Source organism: Carya illinoinensis, chromosome 1 (genome assembly GCF_018687715.1).
Source record: "Carya illinoinensis cultivar Pawnee chromosome 1, C.illinoinensisPawnee_v1, whole genome shotgun sequence".
In the NCBI taxonomy this organism is placed as follows: domain Eukaryota; kingdom Viridiplantae; phylum Streptophyta; class Magnoliopsida; order Fagales; family Juglandaceae; genus Carya; species Carya illinoinensis.
In genome coordinates, this window is record NC_056752.1 from 48,477,250 (window position 1) to 48,497,338 (window position 20,089).

A 20,089-nucleotide genomic window follows, 5' to 3' on the forward strand; every position below is an offset into this window, starting at 1 on the left:
TAATGGTACTCATCTGCATGTTGATCTAATCATTGGCTTCATGTATCTCTAATATTTAAAAAGTAGTACACAGGCGAGATCACATGTGTACCGTGTTAATGAAATATATGAATTCATCAATACCCAAATTAATTAAACATGAGCAAAAGATTTTATATTAGAATGAAAAGGCATGATGATCAGGAGTTGGAATTAATATTGATCATTCTGGATGGAAGAGCCATACGTACGATCGATGTAATTGGTTAAGTTGTGCAGAAAAGATGCAATGCATGATCTACAGAAAATTAGTTCGATCTATATATTTAATAACATATATATATAATATGAATGCTACAAACATATTATTTTAAGGGATCTACATATATGGGGGACAAAAAAAAGCACATGAGGGAGGAAATGGTCGTCTTGGGTGTAGGTTTTACTTGTTCATCAGATACGTACAACAATATTATTGCATTGAATTCCTACGGCTGGACACAACCGGCTAGCTAGCTTGCTTCCATAATTTTAAAAATTGGCCGACGGAGCTCATCGTCATTAAAATAATTAAAAAGAAGAGTATGTGGGGTGCATGCATGCATATACATATCGATGATCAAGATAGAGTTGACAAGTGCATGTAAGTTTCTGTAGCATCCGAGTCTGAATACATCACGAAGTTCCATTTCCTTCCTACAAGTCCGGCTTCATATATTATAGAATTATTCATATATATAGTAGCAATATTATCATTTGACGCGTCTAGTTTTTCAAATACATATGTGTATGTATATGTTGTTCGGTCCAATCTTATAAAGTATTTGTAGTCTACTATACCGCGTCGATCTGTTAATTTAATCATCATGCCAACCTGCACAATGTTTACAACGTTCGTGGAAATTAAAAATAAGAAAAATAAAAAAAAAATAAAAAAGATCAAACTAAATGTTCGCCCACTCAAAAGGTAAATCTTACGTATATAGAATCTTACAATATCAGCAGTGCTATATTTACAAAAATATTATATAATAATAATTAAAAAAATTTGATTTATTTTATAATAAAAATTATTTTTATATAATTTATTTAGTATTAGAATATTTTCTTAACAATATTGTTATTTATAATAAAATACTCTATTATATGTTCGCTTCTCCTTTTTACTCTACTACGTTGATGGGACATAATATCCAGTTTGAATACAAAAGAAAAACAAAAACTTATTTATCAATCATCGATCCATCCTGTCACGTCATTTTATTCGAGGAATCTCTCCAAAACAGTAACTCTTCGAACCCACATTTACAAAGTAAATTTCAAAATTTCAATTCTGTGCACCGCATTTTCATAAATTTTTTATATAGAACTCCGTCACATCAACATTACAAGATAAAATTATAGTTATTTACATCATAACTCGTTATTTATTTATTATATCTTATGTATTAATAATAAAAAAAATTTATTCATCATTCTCATATTACATATAATATAATTTTTTATTTTTTCTTATCAAATATATAGTGTATGAATGATGAGTAAAAAAATATAATTAATTTTAAAAAATATTAAATAGAAAAAAATAAAAATAAGTATAATGTGTAGAAATAATAAGTAGCAAAACTTATTAATGATAATTATATTTTTTTACAACTTTTTATATAATTTTGTTTTAAGTAAAGGGTTTTTTTTAATAAATGTTGTTAGTTTGATAAGTTAATTTATAAAAATATTTCTTATTTAAATTGAAATTGTATTAAAAAATTATGAAAAAGATGGGATGTGTATCATTCTACATTCTACCACCCTAAAAGGATTTGAAATTAGAAGTGACCAAGAGGAACTTTGTGACTTATTTCGAGAATTTATCAATGAGTACTTGCTATTCATTGATAAAACTGTCTGGGAACACAGTTTGAGAATATATATATATATATATATATATATATATTTTTAATAACAAAACGACACTCTTGGATAAGAAGCATCGAAGAAAGATGGAATATCTTTGTGCTACGTCCAGTGGTCTTATAAAAAGACAACCCGACCGGCTCAAGCCTTCCAAAACCACAAATAGCTTTTCTTCTGTGTCATCTAATTCATTTACCGCACACTTCAATACTTTGTAGCCCCTACTTACATAGAAAACTACAGAAGATCCCTCCAAAGCTGTTCTTAGCAAAAAGAAATCAATCTTAAATGGATTCGATCTCGTCCTTCAAGGGCTATGGCAAGGTAGATGAGCTTGAAGAGCAAGCATTCCGGAAAAGGACTCGCAGGCGTCTCATCATCCTCGTTATCTCTTCCGTCGTTCTTTTGACCGTGATCATCGGAGCTGTTGCCGGAACCTTGATTCACAAGCGTAATTCATCGCCCTCTACCAACTCGGCTCCCGCCACCGAGTTGACCCCGTCTGCGTCACTCAAAGCTGTGTGCAGTGTGACTCAGTATCCAGACTCGTGCTACTCCAGTATCTCCTCCATGGACTCCACCAACACCACCGACCCGGAGGTCCTCTTTAAGCTCTCTCTGCACGTCGCCATCAAGGAGCTGTCCAAGCTCGCCAACGAGTTACCGCCCAAGCTCAATGCTAGCACCAATGACGTCCGAGTTAACGAAGCTCTAGCAGTCTGCCAAAGCGTTTTAGAAGATGCGGTGGACTATCTCAACGACTCAATTTCATCCATGGAAGTTGGTCGGGGCGACAAGCTCTTATCGACGGCCAAAATCAATGACATGAAAACGTGGCTGACCACCACCATCACCGAGCAAGAAACCTGCTTGGACGCTCTCCAAGAACTCAACTCCACGTTTCTTGAAGATGTAAAAACCGCCATGCAGAACTCCACCGAGTTTGCTAGCAATAGTTTGGCTATTGTGGCCAAGATTCTCGGTTTACTAGCCGACTTAAACACTCCAATCCATCGGAGGAGGATGCTTGGGTTTGGAGGGGAATTTCCGGATTGGGTTAGCCCCGGTGACCGGAGGTTACTGGAGGAGGGCAACAGGACGGTGAATCTGACAGTGGCGCAGGACGGAAGCGGGGACTTTAAGACAATACGAGCAGCGGTGGATGCGGTGCCAAAGAAGAGCGAAGAGAGATTTGTGATATATGTGAAGGAAGGAAAATACTTGGAGAACGTGATATTGGACAAGAACAAGTGGAATGTGATGATGTATGGGGATGGCAAGACGAAGACCATTGTCTCCGGCAGCCTGAACTTCGTGGACGGAACTCCCACCTTCGCCACTGCCACTTTCGGTAAGTATATATACATCTTACCCCAACCACTTTAATTGCCTTGAATATCATCACATGATTTTTATCTAAAGGTAAAAACCAAACATGCCCGTAAGAAAAGATTTGTAGTCAATGGAAATCCTTGTTCTGCTTGGTAACTAATGCTTATTTTGCTTCATTCATTTTCATCTGCAATCATGCATTCATAGTTAGTACAGTTTAATCCGCGTAATAGCACTAATGCTCATGATGTGGAAGAATGTTGTTTCGACATTTTACTGAGACGGTACCAATTAATATATAAGGTGCATGGGTGATATTGATAATGCTCGCAACATAATTAGTTCTCTGTCCTATGTGCTTGCCGTGCAACACGGCAGTGTGCGCTCAGGATTTGATAGCGAAACCCATGTGCCATTTGCAGCCATGGGAAGCTTCCAGCTAATTAATTAGAAGAACACGTGTACCAGACAGCAGGCCAGGTGGGGTTCTGAATCTGCCGATATGGTCAAGGAAACCACTTGGTTTAGGAGTAACCATGTGACTTGGATGGATGCGGCACTCTTACCTAAAAATCCTATTCCCACTTGCTAATTTGTTGCACTCCACGACATTCAAAGCATATCGATGGTGCCTTTGGTTCCGATTGAATCGAATGGCTATATAGATTGCCTGTTGGTGTCGTGGATTAATGTGGTACCCCCACCATGTGCCTGTCATTAATCTACAATATTGTATAGAATTTTCAGGTGGCTCGTTATGTTACCTAATTAATTGGTTATAATTAATGCTTGCTTACCCTCAAGGCCTGCAAATGGTATTTAATATGATTAAATATTATTTGTGAAATGGCCTTTTGATTGGGGGTGACCGGTCAGGTTGGGCTACTTTGTAATGAATGACATTTTTTATCTTACATTGACCATGCTATATATTTGATGTTTTCACATTCAATTTACTGGATTTACTATGCTAGCTAGGAATTAATAATGAGTAATGAGTACTAAGTACCTGCATGGAACATGTGATGATGAGCAGCTGTTGCGGGAAAGGGGTTCATTGCAAGAGACATGGGGTTCATTAACACTGCTGGTGCCGAAAAGCACCAGGCAGTCGCATTCCGGTCTGGCTCCGACCGCTCGGTGTTTTACAGGTGCTCATTTGATGCCTTCCAGGACACCCTCTACGCTCACTCCAACCGCCAGTTCTACCGTGACTGTGACATTACGGGTACCATCGACTTCATCTTCGGCAATGCTGCTGTGGTCTTCCAGAGCTGCAGCATCCAGCCCAGGCAGCCCCTACCTAACCAGTTCAACACCATCACGGCCCAGGGCAAGAAGGACCCCAATCAAAATAGTGGAATTTCAATCCAGAAATGTTCCTTCACTCCTCTGGATAATCTCACAGCTCCAACCTACCTTGGTCGGCCTTGGAAAGACTTCTCCACCACAGTTATTATACAGTCTCAAATTGCGTCATTCTTGAATCCATTGGGGTGGATGTCATGGGTCCCCAATGTTGAACCGCCCAGCACAATCTTCTATGCAGAGTACCAAAATTCTGGGCCTGGATCTATTGTAGATAAAAGGGTTAAATGGATTGGTTACAAGCCCACTCTAACGTCAGATGAGGCTGGCAAATTCACTGTGGATTCCTTAATTCAGGGTAGTGATTGGTTACCAGAAACAGATGTGAGTTATGATGCGTCTTTCTGATCTTCAAAAAATGGATTTCGAAGATTGTGCTGCATCAAAAAGGCGTACCCCTTTGTAGTATAGGAAACAATGGTTCATATTTTTATTTTCTGACAAGAAGATTTGTTAGTATGTTCATTTAATTTTTATTTATTTTTGGTTCTCTTTCTTTGAGCAATCTCTTTGTAACGTTCTTTATATCATACATTAAACTTTTAGCAACTTTCACGATTAAGAATGAGTGGATTGAAAGTACTGCCTTTTTATTTGTACATGATTGTGAGTTCTGGGTAAACTATTTGGTGCTGGCAACATGCAAGATAAGTCAGTGACTCAGTAGACAATGAAATAATAATAAAAATATTTTGCTATTGCATTGTTAGCGTGGAAAAGGTAGAGAATCAGCTGGTAATTAAATGCCCCATTACACGTTAGTGCTTTGCAAATTGTCCAACAACAAATTTATCCATTTAGACTATAAATATTGAGTATATTTTTTTATTCTTGTTTTTAAGAAAATGACGATATTTTAATTTTATTAATAATCTTCACTTGTGACGGACGGATATCATATGTGGGATTGTAATAATCTCAAAACCAAACTTCTAAAGAAAATGAAATGAGAAAATTAATAAAAGAATATTACAAAGAGGAAGTAAAAGAATATATATATATGCATATATTTTTATCATTTTATATTATATTTAGTAAAATGATTAAGATATTTAAACACATCATCTATGTCATTTAGATATTAAAATTTAATCAATAAAATTTTAAATTTTAAATTAACGCCTCGTTTGGTTATATAAATAAAATGAATGAAAGTTAAATAAGATATTGTTACAATATAATTTTTTTAATATTAATTTTTTTTTGTAATTAAAAAAAAATAAATTATATATTATATTTTACATAAAATTTTTAAAAAATTATAATTATTAGCTGATACATGAAATTTTCGTACAAGGAACAAGTTGCTAAAAATGGAAAACCCCCCCCCCATAAATATAGAAAAATTTTATTTAACATATTCACACTTCACACACTATATTTATTTTAATTTATTTTTTACTTTTTTATAATAAATATGTAGTATATAAATGATAAATAGAATAACTTAATTAGTTTAATAAAAATAAAATAAAATAATAAATAATAAAAATAAAAAATAATATTAAAATATATAAAATATATGATATAAGATGACGTGTAGTATTACTAAAACAAAAAAATATAACTTTCCATTTAAGTCACTCACACCTTTCCCCCCCCCCCCCCCCGAAAAAGAAAAAAGAAAAACGAAAAAAAAAAATTCTCCCTCACGCCCTTTGGTGGCAAGGAAAGGACTGTAAATTACGAGTACTTATTGGTCAGAAACATAGGAGGAAAGAATGGGAGGGATAGAGATTCAGAAATCAAAGAGCGCAGTAGCCCGCACGTAAAGTATAGCTGAAGGAGCCGTTAGACACAGCACGCGTTCAGAGATAGTCAGGTGGCTATAGAAGAAGAAATTGCCAAATCCTCCATCTTCGCACCGCAAGCCTGTGTTTGATTTGAGTCGCTCTCCAAAAGTAAGTACTTTGCCAGGATCATCGAACACCCATATCTACGGACGCCTATAAATAGCGAGAAATGATGCGGAAATTCGTGAGCGACAGAACCGGTCGGAACATTATCCTCGTACGTTCCTTTCACCATCTGAAACAGCTGCTGCAGAGTCCTCTCTCGGCGTCCCAGTCACGATTCCTGTCTTCTACTGTTCTCGATTCTACTTCGGCTTCCTCGAATCCCTCTGCTGCTCCTCCTGTCAACCTTGATACCATTAACCCCAAGGTCTTGCTGTTCATCTTCTTTAATTCTCTAACGTGTTAGACCAACTGGGATCCACTGTTTGATTCCTTTTTCTCTACTATACATCGTTAACGTTTCTCATTTCAGTGATTCCGTACTTGGATTTTGTCTTTATGTCGTTGCTTCTGGGTTTGCCGAATTTAACTTTGATGGATGCTTGATCTCTTAATTCCAATCTTGCCGAGCATTCACGGACGTGTTCCCTTTCACCGAAAACCTTTACTATAGAGATCTTTTTTTTTTTTTTTTTTTTTTTTTTGTGATTGTATTTTATTTTGCACCGGTGGCACTGTATGCATATCTTCCATTACTAGGTTTACTTGGGCTATTTTGTTATTTATATTGATTGTTTATAATATAATTTGACCCAACTGATTGCAACGAGTTCACTTCTCTAGCGAATCTGATTGAAACTAGTTCATATACATTGAACGTTACTTGGACCTAGTCCAGGAGCCCTCTGCAACGATGGCCGAGCATATGCAAGGTTTATGGAAAATCATCATCTCTTAGTTACTTTTCTATTTTGACCTTTCAAATCCCCCCTCCCCCAAACCCCACCCAACTCCAGAGGTTTAGGAAAAAGAAACTTGACTAGTGAACAAGAGGTAGTCCGCTCTTGTTTTTCTCAGTATTATTATTTTTAGTTTTTTGATGTTTGGGTAATTTGCTAGAAAATACCAAAAATAAATCACTCTAGGAGTATGAGAGATACTATACCTGTAGAAGGAATCATTGTATACAGGTTTTTTTTTTTTTTTATATGCAAAGAGCCTGTAGCCCTCCTCATAAAGGCCCCATCCCAATTTTATTACTAAGTCCTAACTTATGGCGGAAGAAAAACCATGGTTACAAGCGAAGCACTAGAGAGATTATAAATCTCCCAAAAACAAACCAACAAACAACACTCAAGCAAAAATCTAAATAGGCATAGATCATAAAAAAAAAAAAAAAAAAAAAAAAAAAAAAAGGCAGCCTATACCATAAAAACAAAGAATCTAATCATTGTATCCAGGTTAGATTCTTTGTTGATATAGAGGACCAAGGAGAAAAAGCTATTACAGAGGACCAAGAAAAATATACTTCCTTTTTGAGAGCATAAGAAAGAAACCAGTGGTCAAAATATGTTTATCTTCTGGATATGACCATTCATTACTAAAGTGTTACTTTTCCCAGGTTCTCAAATGTGAGTACGCTGTACGTGGTGAGATTGTCACCCTTGCTCAGGTAATAGGGCAGGCCATATTGCTTACAATTCCTAGGAAAAGTTATTTTTCAAAAAGAAAAGTGTGTCAGTTTTTTCTAGATCTTGTATAAGGAGCTTGGTTTTTCGTAACCTGATTCATGTGGTTTCTATAATCCAATATTTTTTTTTTCTCTAAGCATTATTTGTGTTGTCCTCTTGCCGCAGACGCTACAACAAGAGTTACAGAGTAAACCAGGCTCACATCCCTTTGATGAGGTATGGTTCTCGTCCCTTACATATTATTTCCAATGCAAGTTTCTTTGCTTAGGTATTACATGTTTCCCTGCCTGAGTTAAGCTAAATTTCCTTGCCATAACTCTTTTTCAATGCTTCAATAAATATTATTTTGTCTTGTTACCAATAGGTAGGCGACTGATTGCTGATAAATTTCTTGCAACTAAAGTAGAAGAAAATGATTTGGCATTCATGATGACAAGCTAGGAAGTATCTAACATGTGTATATGATTTGAATAGCAACATCTACAAGGAATAAATACTGAGTGGTAGTACCTGAAAGAAAATAGGTTTTTTTTTCCTTCTGGCAGAAAATAGTATTTAAAAAAAAAAAAACTAATTGAGCAATATCAAAAGCAGCATATTTGGATTTCTCTAGGGAATAATTACAAGAAGCACCTCTTGCTTGATTCACTCGCTCTCTAGCCACAATCTCCAAATAAATATGCACCTTTGAAATTTGACACGTCAATGTCTAGTTCCTAAGGCAAGTATTGTGTTTGCGGTACTGACTTGCATTCATCTTAATATCTTATACAGATACTTTACTGCAACATAGGAAATCCTCAATCTCTTGGTCAGGAGCCAATAACTTTTTTCAGAGAGGTTGGTTCACTGTAATAATGTGCTTCAAAGCACTAAACCTTGTACAATTAAATAAGTACTTCATTTTATTCCTAAATCATCACTGTTTAGGTTCTTTCCTTGTGCGACCATCCCGCTATTTTGGACAGAAGTGAAACGCAGGGTCTGTTCAGGTAATAAAAGTTTAAACATGCAATGTGGCTATTCTAGGATGCTATATACTTGCTAGAACACTTAATAGATATATGACTTCTTATATTTTGGTCTGTCACCATGAATCTTTTCTTCATTTATTCAAAATGTCCTTTATCCAGCCTATGAATTTCTGCTGTGTCTACAAAAATTAAGTAGACAGCTGATGATAGTGATACCATTTGAACTTAGTATTACGGGGTCTAAATGCTCCTAGTGTTGTTGTCAGCCTAGAAACCAATTATCAAATCTTGTGTTGGTTGGTTGTGTTTCGCCTTGTGTTTTACTCTAGTTCTCAAAATCTCCTTTTAATTTTAGAGCAACCTCTATAATCTTTCTTTGAGAATTAATCTCTGTTGTTTACAGTTATTGTGGTAGATTTTTAGCCTTTCTTTGAGAACTAAGGTCTGTCGTTTACAGTTCTCCTTCTGATCTGTTGCAGTGCAGATGCTGTAGAGCGTGCTTGGCAGATTCTGGATCAAATACCAGGAAGGGCAACTGGTGCTTACAGTCACAGTCAGGTACTGATCACACTGTTCACCCCAGAGAAGTTTAAGGGATAAGTTGATGCTATTTTCATGGTCCATGTTGGGATGTCATAACTGCTATTCTTTTCCTTTGCACTTTCAGGGTATCAAGGGATTACGTGATACAATTGCTGCTGGTATTGAAGCTCGTGATGATTTTCCTGCTGATCCAAATGATATTTTCTTGACAGACGGTGCAAGCCCAGCGGTTACTTTCAAGCTCAGATACTTTCTGTTTTTATAAATTCTAGTATTTTCCATCTCCAAAAAATACATCATAACAGGTTGTGTTTCCTGTTTTAACAGGTCCACATGATGATGCAATTACTAATAAGATCTGAAAAGGATGGCATTCTCTGTCCCATTCCTCAGTACCCTTTGTACTCTGCTTCAATTGCTCTCCACGGTGGTACACTCGTAAGCTTCTAATTAGTCAACTGGTTAATTAGTTGCATTCAACTACTAACTTTTTGTTGGCTCTGTTGGCTAATGGCCTATATTCTTTTTGTACAATAGGTATAAAAATTGACCTCAGTTGGTTGCTTTGGAGTTGGAAAATAGAGATGGGTTTTACTCTTTCATGAATATTCTTTCAATGTTGAAGTATTGCTTCTTTTCCTTAATTGCAGGTTCCTTACTATCTTAACGAAGCAACAGGATGGGGACTTGAAGTATCTGAGCTTGAGAAGCAATTGGACAATGCCAAGTCCAAGGGTGTCATAGTTAGGGCCTTGGTTGTTATAAATCCAGGCAATCCAACAGGGCAGGTGAGCGATAATAGGTTTTAGCAAGAGATTTTTTAGTGCAAGGTGTTTTGAATTTCTTGTAAAAGAGATTGCTTTGATGGGAAAATAAGTCATACTTTTTGGCCATGCTACATGAGATGATTTTAAGTAATGCCTGAAGGTTCTTGCCGAGGAGAACCAGCGGGACATTGTGGAGTTCTGCAAGAAAGAAGGACTTGTTCTACTGGCAGATGAGGTTGGTGATATAACTTAAGAAGGGCTTTCGAGGAACTGATTTTTCTTACGGTGCTTTATTACTCTCTTTGCTTTTTTGAATTCATGCCACTTAACTTGGGATGTGAATTACTATGTCAAAGTAAGATCTAATGTCCAATAAAATATACAGGTATATCAGGAAAACGTTTATGTTCCTGAGAAGACGTTCCACTCATTCAAGAAGATTTCTCGGTCTATGGGGTATGGTGAAGAGGATCTTTCCCTAGTATCTTTCCAGTCAGTCTCTAAAGGTAAGTTGGATTTCTCAACTAAAATTGATTGAGAAAATAGGTGAGGAGCTTCTGTAAAACATTAGATTCAAATTTAAGAAACTCGTTTTTCTATGCTGCCTTCAGGCTACTATGGGGAGTGTGGAAAAAGAGGAGGTTACATGGAGGTCACAGGATTCAATGCTGACGTACGGGAACAAATATACAAAATGGCATCTGTAAATCTTTGTTCTAATATCTCTGGTCAAATTCTTGCAAGCCTTGTCATGAGTCCTCCCAAGGTCAATTTTTTGCCTCTTTAAATTAGTGGTCTTTGTCTGCTTCTTTGTGTTTTTTATTCTCTTCATCTTTAGTATTATTCTACTTCTGGCTTTAGGATTAGACAAAGCTTAATTTTACCAAGATTGAAAAGCTTCTTAAGAGGATTGGATCAGACTAGGTCAGAACGTTTTAACTTGGGAACGTTGGTTCTTGATCATAAGTCATGAGACCTCAATCCTTCTGAATCAGAATTGATTCGACCATGATATATCATTTAAATTAGCAGGGTGTGTTATTTGACCTTAAAGTAGCCAGTTTTTTTTCCTCTTACAATATCAACTGTGTTTCAAATTCACTTCTAGAAATGAAACTGAATGGATGCATGCAGGTAGGCGATGAGTCATATGAATTGTTCAGCGCAGAGAAAGAAGGAATTCTGGCATCATTGGCAAGGCGTGCAAAGGTTGGTTAACTGTAGTCAACTAATTCTATGGGATGAATCAGTGAGGCAATATAGAAAATAGGAGCATTTAGTTTGCAAGGACTTGGTGTAAGATGCATAGTCATGTGAAAACTTGTTCCTGGCACTGACAAAGGAGAAGAATCCTATATGCATTCTTAATAGACCAAAAACTAATATATGCTATTTCTGAGGAGGTCTTGTTTGCAGCGTTTCTTGACTGACAGTCACAAATCGGTTTGATGTATAGGAATTCTTAAATTGTTAGATTGAAAATAATATATATAACAAGTTAACATACCTCAAGGCATTATGCTATGAACTGAACCATTAAGAATGTCAGTGTTAGCACATTGATCTCTAAAATTTGGTTGAGCCCCTCAGTTTTTTTTCTCTGCATACCCTCAGTGTGTCTGTATGTTTGTAAATGGAAACATTTTTTACTTTGCTTGAATGGATAAATACCAAGAGCTCCTTATACGGTGTGTCAAAGTAATTCTACCCATCAAAAGTCATAACTTATCAGTTTTTTAATTTCCTCCACAATTCAATAACCTTTATGAATTCGTTCATTAATTACAAAACTAAAAGTGCATGAGTTGGAATAAAGCAAAAGACATGTATTAGAGAAACTAATAGGCTACTAATATTTGCAAGGTAGACAAATATCCAACAACATGGAGAAGAAGAAGACTTGAATGAACAAGAGCAAGCTCTCTAAATGCTAATGCTTTCAAAATTATTATATTATCATAGATAATTGATCATCTCTCTTAGATGTTACCTCCATTTTAATCTTTTTAGAAAAGCTTAGTGCCGAAAGGACATTTGAGAAAGATTGACTAAATATGCTCTCTCTCTCTCTCTCTCTCTCTCTCTCTCTCTCTCTCTCTCTCTCATATAAAACAGGCACTAGAAGATGCATTTAGCAATCTAGAAGGAGTATCATGCAACAAAGCAGAAGGAGCAATGTATCTCTTTCCCCGTATTTACCTGCCTCAAAAGGCCATTAAAGCAGCAGAGGCTGTTGATACAGCCCCAGATGCATTCTATTGTCGCCGCCTTCTTAATGCCACAGGAATTGTTGTTGTTCCTGGTTCTGGCTTTGGACAGGTTAGTTATTTTTGAACTCTTGGATGTGGATTAGTGTTGTTTGTGATTGCTGATGAGTCTATTGGAAGTTTTGGTTTTATTGGCAAATCAACAGGTCATGAACATCAAGATAGCCGTTTTTTTCCTCCCTCTTTAGTTAGTGGTGGGAACCGAATCCTAACCACACGCCAATCTTTTAGATGCTGTTCATCAGTTCATGTCGTTCATTGGTAGCTTTGTCATAAATACCCAATTATCATTAGTTTGAGTGTAACAGAAGAGAGATCCAGAAAAGGATGGGAAAAGAAACATGGTTTTTGTGACTATTTGATTGTTGAATTTGACTTAACTACCATAAAGTTGCAATGTGCATTAGCAATTAAAATCCGATCTTTGCACATGTACAAAGTTATTATTTTTCATCCATCTCAATTGTGTGTGCCATCCATCGGTTGTTGGGTTCAGTTTGTCGGTTGGTGGGTACAGTTTGTCAATCCAGGTAGTTCAGAGTGCAAGTGTTGCACACGTGTTAGTTAGAGGATTGAAATTATCGAATGATAAGATGCTTTTATTAGCGTGGGTCTCAAATTTTCTCCTCGTTTAACGGATATTTGTGTTGTGATGCTTTGTGAAAGGTACCTGGCACTTGGCATTTTAGGTGCACAATACTCCCTCAGGAGGACAAGATTCCTGCCATCGTCTCTCGTCTGACAGACTTCCATCAAGGATTCATGGATGAGTTTCGTGACTGAAGGATTTTGCCAATTGCCATGGGTGGCTTTTTAGACAGTTCACAATAAGGTGTACCATTTTGATAGTGCGCGGAAATGTTGTAATACATTTTATTCCTTTGTTTTAAGAAGAAGATCCCTAGATCATAGTTTGGGTTAGTGCATAGTATCGAGCTTGCAAGGCTCTTGAATGTGTGAAGCTGCCAATTAGAACTTAATACTGGCCCCCCATAACCCTATCCTGAAAACAATTTCAAGTTGTTGAGTACAAAGTTTTAGTATTTTTGTTATAAATTAATATTATATTCTATTAGTTGTTTATGAAATAATTTGTAAAATAGTTAGGATAACACATGAACACATCACCTAAGTACACAAGGCCTTTTACAATCTCTTTTCTTGCCTTTACTTCTAGTGTTCATTGAAAATTAATATTTTAAATTTCATTTCAGTGATCATTCTGATTTAAGAATTGAAATAAAATATTTTAGTACTGATGCATTTTGGTTTAACATTTTGGGATTAGCTAATATATATATGTATAAAAATTCATGATTAATAAAAGAAATACATGTATTATGTAAGTGTGTATCGAAAGTTAATATTAAAAAAATAACAAACTTGAGTTAAGAAAAAAATAAAAATTTGAAAAATTATTAAAAATAATGAGATTAAAAAAAAACAATGAGGGGACATATTAAGTTACAAAAAATTTAAATTATATAGATTTCTTTTAGATTTTAAAATTACATAAATACCATATAGATTTGAGATTTACAATATACAATATACAATTCAACTACGAAAAAATTATAAAATGACCATTAAAACAGTGTAGTTTAGAATTGATTAGATAAAAATTTAGAATAGAACGAAACGAGAATTTAAAACAGTGCTGAAAAGTCGAGATTCAGGTAGGTCGGGGTTGCTCTTGCGTTGCGCTTGACAATTGACATGAACAGGTGGTGGGGGATTGACACACCGCTGTTTCTCTTAAATAGCTTGCCAAGTCAATTCCTTGTTTCCTTCATGGAAGGAGAGAATACAGAAACGCCAAAATAATAGACTTCAAATATCGGAGCGTAGTAGTAGATGAAACAAGCAAGATATGGGCCACCAAAGAACTGCAACATCTGCAGGCATTGGTCTCCTGCGAAGGTACTTGCGTCGGTCAGCTGGTTCTTTACTGGGATTTGTCCGTTCTTTCGTTTTAGAGGTTACTTGTAGTGCAGCAGTGCTTGTCTCCTTTTAGTATGATTGCACTAGCCTGTAGATGAACATGTAGTTCAGCCACATGCCAATGTCAGATGAACGGTTTGGTCCCAACATACGAGGAAATATTGGTTTTCATATCTGGGTTGGGACTTGGATAGATGATTAAACTTGCTGAGCCATTAAATATTGGTCTTCATTAATTGGTATTTTTATTTTCATCGACAGTGGCAACTGGCAACTCCCTCCCTCCCCACTCCCAGAAGAATTGAGGCGTCTTTTTCCCCTGATGATATGATTTACAATTAACATCATGATTTGGACATATCATTTGAATTATTTGGTTCAGCCACTTCTTGAGCCAGAAATTATTGGATAAGGCATGGCGCAAGTGTGTAAGAAAACAAAGTGACAATCCATTTTACAAGGAGCCTTCCTTTCATTGGGGTACTAGAAATGCATGCACATTGCACAATCGAGAATTTGTCTTTATGTTTCAAGCTCAATGGAAGTTATTGCAAGGGAAGCAACCACACGAGTTGTAGCCAGGAAAATGCAGGTTATTCCGGTTCATAATCTTCCGTGCTTGCTCACTGGCTTTCTGGGTTTGCTCCGAGTGTTGCTGCTGGGCTGCTGCTCTCAATTCTTCAGCTTTTCTATGAACAACCGCCATTCTCTTCATCAACTTCTCTTCCAAGTTTGATCTCATCCTTTGTATTTTCACCTGAACAACCATTTCAGAATATGGTTAGATGACCAAAACAGAAAAGCTCCAGTGATTCCAGTAGTAAAATCCAGGCAATCAATGGATTGTAAATTTACAAGCTATATTCCAAACATTTTTTTTTTACAAAAATACTTTGTGCTGTCTGATCTGTATCACAAGATTATCAATTTCGTAGCAGCATACTTTGTGCTTCATTCTGGAATTTCATGCACTCCTACCCTACAATCTGAAAGGAGAATGTAAGTGGGAAAAAGTAAAGCAACTAATCATGCCACCTCTTTTTTATTATATCCATTATTATATTATACAACCAGACCAAAAAACCAAGCTCTGTGCACGAGACACTCCAAGTCAAGTAAATATCCACTTCCCAAAATTTTCTAAATGCTAGAACTTCACATGGGCTTCCAAGTTAAAAATATGTGCATGATGACTTTCAGTTCTTTCTTTAGGAGCGAAGCATGCAGATATAACTTGCACAAATAAAAAAGACGAAGCCTGCAGATATAGCTGTATTGAATTGAGAAAAAAGATGCGGTCAAATGAGAAGTGAAGCTGTATCCAATTGCAGTGGGTGGCTCGAGGAGGACCAAGCCAGCAATAAGCCTGACAAAGCCTTGGAAGTTCCAACCACAATTCTTATAATAGTCCCGCTTTGACTGAAATGCAAGGATGAATTGATACTATAAGGTCACATTTGGCGTCCATGGACATCATCTCATTGATGTGAAAGTAGTGCAGGGAAATTTCAGAGCCAAAGGAGTGGATTGAAGTCTACGTCTACGTTTCATGTTTATCTTGATTAAATTTTCAATGCCACAATAACGTTACCGGTCAAATAAAGAAACAATCCCTGCTGGAAGAAAGAAAATAACACAAATCAAATAATGGCCTGAGAAAATACCTCAAGCTTTCTTGATTGAGCTTCTGCTTTTGCACTTTGGAGGTTCACCCAAGCTTGGATCTTTGCCTCTTCTCTTTGATACCTGTAATCCAAAATCACAATTGGTAATCAGCACGCTCCATTGTACATAAAAGGAAATTCTTTACAAGAAAATTACCTGAGGCAGCACTTGGTCTTTTCCTCTTCTTCCCACGCGGCAGCTCTGGAGTCTGAAACACTTTTCCTGCACCCGTTTTCCATCTCGAAATGTCTGAGGCTCTTTGATACTTCATCTTCCTCCTCCTCCCTTGAACTCCAATTTGAGGTGACTGAATCATATTGCGTCCCAAGTTGTAGCTTGGCTAAATGACACTCTTGCAGCTGGGCAATGTCAATGGTGCTGTTGCTGCTGCTGGAGTTCCCCAAGGCCAATGGTCCAGACCTATTCGAAGGCGTGTTATGGCGGGCAGGTGATGTGCTCTTGAATGGCGTGTGGCACCTAGAAGTCGTAGAACTGCCCAGCGGAGTCATCTCCGTCCCAGCATCTCGGTGTTGTACCTCATGAACCACGCCTGTACAGGCGTCTTTCATGCTTCCACCCGCTAGGTTTTTGAACAAGAACCCTTCTTTAGTGGGCTCCGAGTATCTGAAATTTGGCAAAATGGGCTCTTTGTCGTCCGTGAACTTGTCTGCATTAACAAATTTCAAATGGCTGTTGTTCATAACAAAACTAAATGCTTATTAAAATGTGCATAAAAGGGAAATTCGACTACTTTATTCTAGTTCTACTGGAAAACAAATTCATGGAGGTTGAAGCGCTAGCTCATACATTGTTCGATAAACATTTGTGCAGCTTTGAACCCATATGGGTGTCGTACTCGAACAAAGAACACAATCAAACAGTTAAGCAAAAGTCCAGAATCAGATTAAGCTTTTGGAGGACAATAAGTTTTTTTTTTTCAAAGACTGATATTAGTAGCTTAAAAGGGATAAATTGACAAGTAAAGCGAAATGGTAAAAGTTCCATATTAAAGTCGAATCGGAGATCCTTACCTTTTAGAAGAACATCTGTTGATGCTGAGACCTCATGCAGAGCTCTGACAGAGTAATAATGCTGGTCCAACGACGCAGAACCTTGAAAGGTTGAAACTACTTTTGAGACATTTTCCTCGGTGACCCTTGATTTCTCCGCAAAGACCGCCACTTGTTGCTTCACGCTGTCAGCCTGTTTGATGATCTTCGAGGACTCTGATGACTTTGTGGTGTGAGCAGGAGAGTCATGGCAAGAGCTGCTCATCAGCCATTTCTCTGCGTCATCCCACTTTGAAGGAAAGCTTTTTCTTGGATGATTACCGGCACTGAAGCTGAAAACCGGTCTACCAGGAGTTGGAGGAGCCTCTATTCTCCTCCGAGTGACCGAGTTCACTCCCTCTCTCTGAGCTGAAACCTCAAGAAACCCTCCACCTTCCGTAATGTTGTTTGCCACTGGAAATGACTTGACAAAATCAGAGGTCTCCTTGAGATTAAGCTGGCAAAGTGGGTCAGGGAAGGTGTCTACAAATGGGTTATCGTTGCTTTTCCCGAATAAGCTTGCGTTTGCCTCTAATGGAGATTCCTGAATCAAAACAACCAAAAAGAATACAAAACAACACGGTTACTGAAACCCAGAGGAATATGGAAACGAGATAAGCAATAAGAGAAGAATGCAAATTTGGGATCTTTACTCCATTGGAAGCAAATATAGACTGAGATTGAAAGTATTTGGGGCTTGTGAGATTCATGGCCATGGTTCTAAGTTTAGAGGGGTGACTGATGTGGGAGCGAAAGAAACTCTTGTGGAGCTCTTTTATGTTGCGCAAGTAGTTTGCCTTTCTGCACCGTTTTGATAAAGATCCCTGTCGTGAGAAAAGCGTCTGAGAAGGCAGATGAACAGTATTTTGAACACTGTAGCTGAACGAGTAAAAAGCATTGACTATTGGGAACCACGGTCTAACATACTGTTACGTGAATCACATGCGTTCAGGCAGGCTGAGCTGCTTTTCCTTCAAAATGAAACTACAGTGACAGAGTCCTGGATAGTCCAACTCTCAATGAAGTAGAAGAGGAAGGGGACGAAAGAGTACTCCATTAAAAGAAGATTGGGGGGGGGGAGACTTTGGGAGGTGGAAAAAGCAATTGTGAGTCTTGTTTGAGAAAAACATTGAAGTTTGATAAAAATAAACAAATAAATAACTGGTTCAACTTTTGTATTCATTTTGGGAAACTTCTTAGGTGTTTTGCTTCCCGCTTCCTTTAAGTGTGTATATGACAGGTCACAGGCTCTCATTGTGTTACAATCCAGGTAGGCACAACTTTTGCCTGTCTTCTTCTTCCATGCCTACTGCTACCACACAAAGTTTTCTAGTTTTCTATGCGCTCCGATGTGCTTCCCAAAGAAAAATAATAAATTAGTGCTTGGAGTGGGGATTTGGAATCAATTAGGTCGATTGCAACTTGTAAGAACTTCAAAAACACATTCCTAGGACATGTTTAGTGTGCAAAGAACAAGGCTAAAAAACCCATCTTGAACATGTTTTAACAGTTTGGTACTGCAAAATGTTTTTTGTTGCATTGTTTAAGGGGAAACAATGACATCGAAAATGATATGGGATTTTGATTTCCCCACTTTACTCTTTTTTAATTAATTTTTTTTCTACTAATTATGTAATAGATAATATAACTAAAATATCTTTGTTTGTCCAGCTGCTCCGATCACATGTCCAGGAATTATGAGAATAATTAAGATACGAAATTAAGGGGATCTCAGTTCAATACCATTCACGTCAATATTGTCGTATTCTTTCTGCCTGTCCATCCGAACTTGGGAGGAAGTCTAACAACATGGGCCCAGAAAAGTGGAGTGCAACCGCCCAAGAAGTCAGCTAGGCTAAGGCCTATGGATCACAGCACATGATGCAGATAATTCTCCCCTCAATGGTTCTAACTTGTAGTGACGATAGCTGGGATGTCAAAGTATTAAAATATTGATAAGAATGTTCTATATATAAAACTAATCTCCTAGCTATAAAACTAGACAAAAAATAAGATTATAAAATTATTTTTATTATAAAATATATATGATAGATCACATAAAATTTAAAATATTTTCGTTCCTTTTTTTTTTTTTTTTATAATCATGGCAAAGGGAAAAAAGATATGTAAATATTTAAGATAGAAGATTTTAAGAATAAGAACAGTCCATCTTATATATATATATATATATATGTTTTGTTACACATAAGTTTATAAACCATATATATTTATATTTTTTTTTTAATTTTTAAATTTTTTAAATTTATTCTTCTTAAAATAATTAAATTGTTCTCTTCATTGTCTATAAATTAAATATTTGGTAAAAAAAAAAATATGTGATGTGATGTATAGGCTTATATTTAAAATTTTTCTATATATATCACATAGGTTTAAATTTTAATGAAATGACCACATAATTTTATAATGCATCTGAAGTTGTGAACTCTGCACACCTAAAGCGATTACTTCAAAAGGTTGGAAAGTGATCCGAATTGGAGAGAATCAGAACCGGGGTTTGGAAGCTTTTGTTGGAAGCACGAAGTGCAGAGCATTTCCCATGCCTGAAAGGACGTCGTGATTTTTATAAGGGTGCTGTACAAATTATGATATTAGTGAATAAAATTATTTAAATTAAATATTTATTGAGTTTTGAAAAATAAAATAAATAAATAAATAATATTATAAAATTAAAATATTATCAGAATATTTTAAGATTTAAAAATTTTAAATTATTTTTTATTTAAAAATTTGATAAAGTTATAAAAATTAGTTTGAAAGTATTGATATTTAAATGTTGTTTAAAAAGAAAATAAGATTGAATAAAATAAAATGTCTAAATGGCCTTGCTTCACTCCCATCTCAT

The 20,089-nt window shown here is 36.4% G+C and overlaps 3 protein-coding genes across 4 annotated transcripts; 2 read left to right on the forward strand and 1 right to left on the reverse strand.

Annotated features, from left to right (window-relative positions):
- Positions 1 to 1,955: 1,955 nt before the first annotated feature.
- LOC122279767 (pectinesterase 3-like) lies at positions 1,956 to 5,175 on the forward strand. The gene is made up of 2 exons (XM_043090589.1): positions 1,956 to 3,244; positions 4,262 to 5,175. Exons 1-2 carry the CDS (start codon positions 2,182 to 2,184, stop codon positions 4,939 to 4,941), a joined length of 1,743 nt encoding a protein of 580 aa, XP_042946523.1. The 5' UTR covers positions 1,956 to 2,181; the 3' UTR covers positions 4,942 to 5,175.
- Positions 5,176 to 6,285: 1,110 nt separating this feature from the next.
- Positions 6,286 to 13,659, forward strand: LOC122279773 (alanine aminotransferase 2-like). Its single transcript, XM_043090604.1, has 15 exons — positions 6,286 to 6,756; positions 7,951 to 8,001; positions 8,186 to 8,236; positions 8,795 to 8,860; positions 8,951 to 9,012; positions 9,474 to 9,552; positions 9,662 to 9,766; positions 9,865 to 9,975; positions 10,188 to 10,325; positions 10,465 to 10,539; positions 10,690 to 10,810; positions 10,916 to 11,070; positions 11,439 to 11,513; positions 12,420 to 12,623; positions 13,238 to 13,659. The coding sequence occupies exons 1-15, from the start codon at positions 6,556 to 6,558 to the stop codon at positions 13,352 to 13,354; spliced, it is 1,611 nt and encodes a 536-aa protein (XP_042946538.1). The 5' UTR covers positions 6,286 to 6,555; the 3' UTR covers positions 13,355 to 13,659.
- A 1,305-nt stretch (positions 13,660 to 14,964) lies between these two features.
- LOC122279781 lies at positions 14,965 to 18,418 on the reverse strand. Of its 2 annotated transcripts, XM_043090620.1 has the most exons (6): positions 18,154 to 18,418; positions 17,880 to 18,050; positions 17,209 to 17,770; positions 16,334 to 16,844; positions 16,177 to 16,258; positions 14,965 to 15,269 (listed from the first exon to the last, which is right to left on the reverse strand). In XM_043090620.1, the coding sequence occupies exons 2-6, from the start codon at positions 17,940 to 17,942 to the stop codon at positions 15,048 to 15,050; spliced, it is 1,440 nt and encodes a 479-aa protein (XP_042946554.1). In that variant the 5' UTR covers positions 17,943 to 18,050; positions 18,154 to 18,418; the 3' UTR covers positions 14,965 to 15,047. The 2 variants fall into 2 exon arrangements, with proteins under 2 accessions (XP_042946554.1, XP_042946546.1); XM_043090612.1 differs by having other exon boundaries at positions 17,880 to 18,418.
- Positions 18,419 to 20,089: the final 1,671 nt, after the last annotated feature.